Below are 2,695 nucleotides of genomic sequence, written 5' to 3'. Positions count from 1 at the left end.
ACAAATAAATTTTGTGTTGATCCTCGAATTCTGAATTAAATACTCCAACTTAGATCAAAAAACATTTTTTTAATCCCATAAGAATCTACAAAATCAAATTTATTTGATTCATTAAAAATATTTAAAGATTGATCGACTCAAATTCTCAAGAAGACACAACTGAAAACAACAAAAATTATTTTTGTAAAAGGAGATTAAGTTTTGCTTTGTTTTTTAGAAAGGGAAGGACAAATAATATATAGATTAATATTTTCATTTATTTATAATATTTTAATATACTTTTACTTGAATGAACTTGTTCGGTCTTTTTTAGAATTCAGGTGCAATTTGTTTTTTATGGTGCAAATTTAAAAAACAAATTCACTAAAGGAAAGTAGTGCCAAAATAAGAAGATTTTTGTTAATCAAAAGTCGTGTCAAAATAGAAAGACTTTTTTATGAACGTAAAGAAAGCAAAGTCATGCCATATTGACATGATTTTGGTCTTATAATTTTAATGAAAAGTTGTCTCTAAATGACTCAATTTTAGTAAATTTTTTTTTTATTTTTTTTTTCACATTCTAAATTATTACTGTTAAAAATTTTAAAACATTAAAAATTTAGTTGAGTAATTAATAAAAAAGTAAAGTAAATATATGCGCATGAAGAAAGAAAGAAGATTTCCTTACTAAATAATAAATGAAATGAAACAACCGAAATTATTCTAATTGTCATTGTGCTCGTGTGATGAATTATGACCATTGGGCCGATATCTCCTTTTTCGCTAAGCGTGCCATTTAATTTGCATTCTCCAAAACAGGGAACTAATGTATGATAGTGTTAACTTTTAGGAAAATAATTTTTTGAAAATTAAATTTGAAAATTTTGTTTTAGAACATAAGTAACAATTTTTAAGTAGCGTTCAATTTTTCTATTTTTTCATTTCTTTATGTTTTAAAACTATTTAAAAACTATTATTTTGTATTATAAAAATAAGTTGTCAAAATATAATCGTCCTGAATTTTAATATCACTACTCAAATTTGTGAGCAATTCGGCATTTGTGGCTTTTTACCCTCTCTTAATACTATCAAGAAAAAAACAGTGTCATATTTCATTGCAATCTTTTAAAGCAGATCGAATCCATTGAAAATAGTCAAAAAGAAAAACAGGAATTTTTTGGTGTCTGCATGAAATGAACTTCCCATGCTGTTGTAGGATGTGGCTCACGTGACAGGGAAAACAAAAGGGTTTAAAAATCAGGCCCTTTCATTACAAACTAAGCAACTTCCAATCATCTTCCCTAACTTCAAATTTTTTGCAGAAACTAGGCTCTGATTTTTATAATTATGGAATCCAATTGTATCACAACTCTGTCTATAAACATCAGTGACATCTTGTTCCCTGTTGTTTCTTAGTTGTATTTCTCTTATTCTACTGTCTCCACATGTAGTTTAATTTCTCCCCTCCCTCAGACAACTCCACACAAAAGAAACATAAAAAAACTGAAAATAAAACTATTTGTCAGAATCCAACAGGAAATTTCTGCCAACCACACGATTGTAGGATCTCATTATATATAATAATACACAAGCTATATAACCAACCCCAAAAACATCTTCCTCTCCATAGCCTCAAGCCTAACTTCTTGAGAAATCTATAACAATGGCAAAGTTTCTTTTCTTGTGCTTTTGTTTAGCAAATACCCTTTTGAGTCTAACCAATGCTGCAAACCAGCCTCAAATTATTTTTCAATCTATTTCAACATCATCTTCAAACCCTCCTGCTCAGAGTCCTGGTGACCAGAGATCAGAGACATTAGAACCCTTTGGAAGGAAACTTGGTAAGCACCAACGTAATGAAATCAGGTCCTATGATACCAGAAGTCCCACACCGTCTGAAGCACCGAAAACTGAAAACAAAATGCATTCTGGTTCTGAAGGGAGCATTAACGAAAGAAGTTCTATTGAACCAGAAAATGGAGGGGTTTTGGGTTCTCATCATGGTCAGATCCATTTGACGAAGCAGCAGCACCACTCATTTGACAAATCCATAGCAGGGGCAGGAGTCATTCTTGGAGGTCTTGCCACCACCTTCTTGGTGTCAGTTTTCTGCTATATAAGAGCTACTGAAAGGAACAAGCTAGAAACAACAGCATAGAGCACCATCGAAGAACTTTTGTTTTCTTCTTTTCTTCTACCTCAATTCCTTGTCTCTGTATATGCATAGTGTAAATGGAGCTAGTGAAAAGATTAAGATTTGTTTGCAGGTTAAATTTGTTCAATTGAAAAAAAATCAGGCTTTTTTATATGTGTGCGTCAAATTTGGCCGTTAATTATAAAAATGGGTCAGTGGACAACTTCTTTAAAAATTTTGAAAAAGGTGACCGTCATTAATCATGACGACTTCTTTGTATCAATGAATGAAAGTCATTACAAGTCTTAATGAATGAAAGTCATAATGATTTTTAAATGGAACAATGTCACAATTGAAATAAAGTTGTTAAGACTCATAATAATTTTCATTCATTGTCAATTTAAAGAAGTGGTAATGATTGATGATGACTTTACATTTTTCAAGACGATTTCATTTTAGACATCGTTTTTGGTCAGTACGACATGTTCTATTTTTGTAAATATTTCGTTACCTGACTCATTTTCACATATGTAAAAAAGTCAAAAAATTTCATCACTAATAATCTATTTTGGGATAGTGTAG

General features: G+C 30.6%; 1 protein-coding gene across 1 annotated transcript; it reads left to right on the top strand.

Annotated features, from left to right (window-relative positions):
• Nucleotides 1–1,302: 1,302 nt before the first annotated feature.
• Nucleotides 1,303–2,284, top strand: LOC114167498 (uncharacterized). The gene has a single exon (XM_028052596.2). It carries the CDS (start codon nucleotides 1,643–1,645, stop codon nucleotides 2,135–2,137), a length of 495 nt encoding a protein of 164 aa, XP_027908397.2. The 5' UTR covers nucleotides 1,303–1,642; the 3' UTR covers nucleotides 2,138–2,284.
• The last annotated feature ends 411 nt before the right edge of the window (nucleotides 2,285–2,695 follow it).

The sequence above is a fragment of the Vigna unguiculata genome, chromosome 10 (assembly GCF_037176805.1).
Source record: "Vigna unguiculata cultivar grain cowpea cultivar isolate G323 ecotype 2 chromosome 10, ASM3717680v1, whole genome shotgun sequence".
Taxonomy (NCBI): domain Eukaryota; kingdom Viridiplantae; phylum Streptophyta; class Magnoliopsida; order Fabales; family Fabaceae; genus Vigna; species Vigna unguiculata.
Note: the sequence above shows the minus strand (reverse complement) of the source record. Positions and strands in the feature narration are given on the sequence as shown.

Coding starts and splice junctions, on each gene's coding strand:
- LOC114167498 (XM_028052596.2), top strand. CDS start 1,643: ATGGCAAAGTTTCTTTTCTTGTGCTTTTGTTTAGCAAATACCCTTTTG.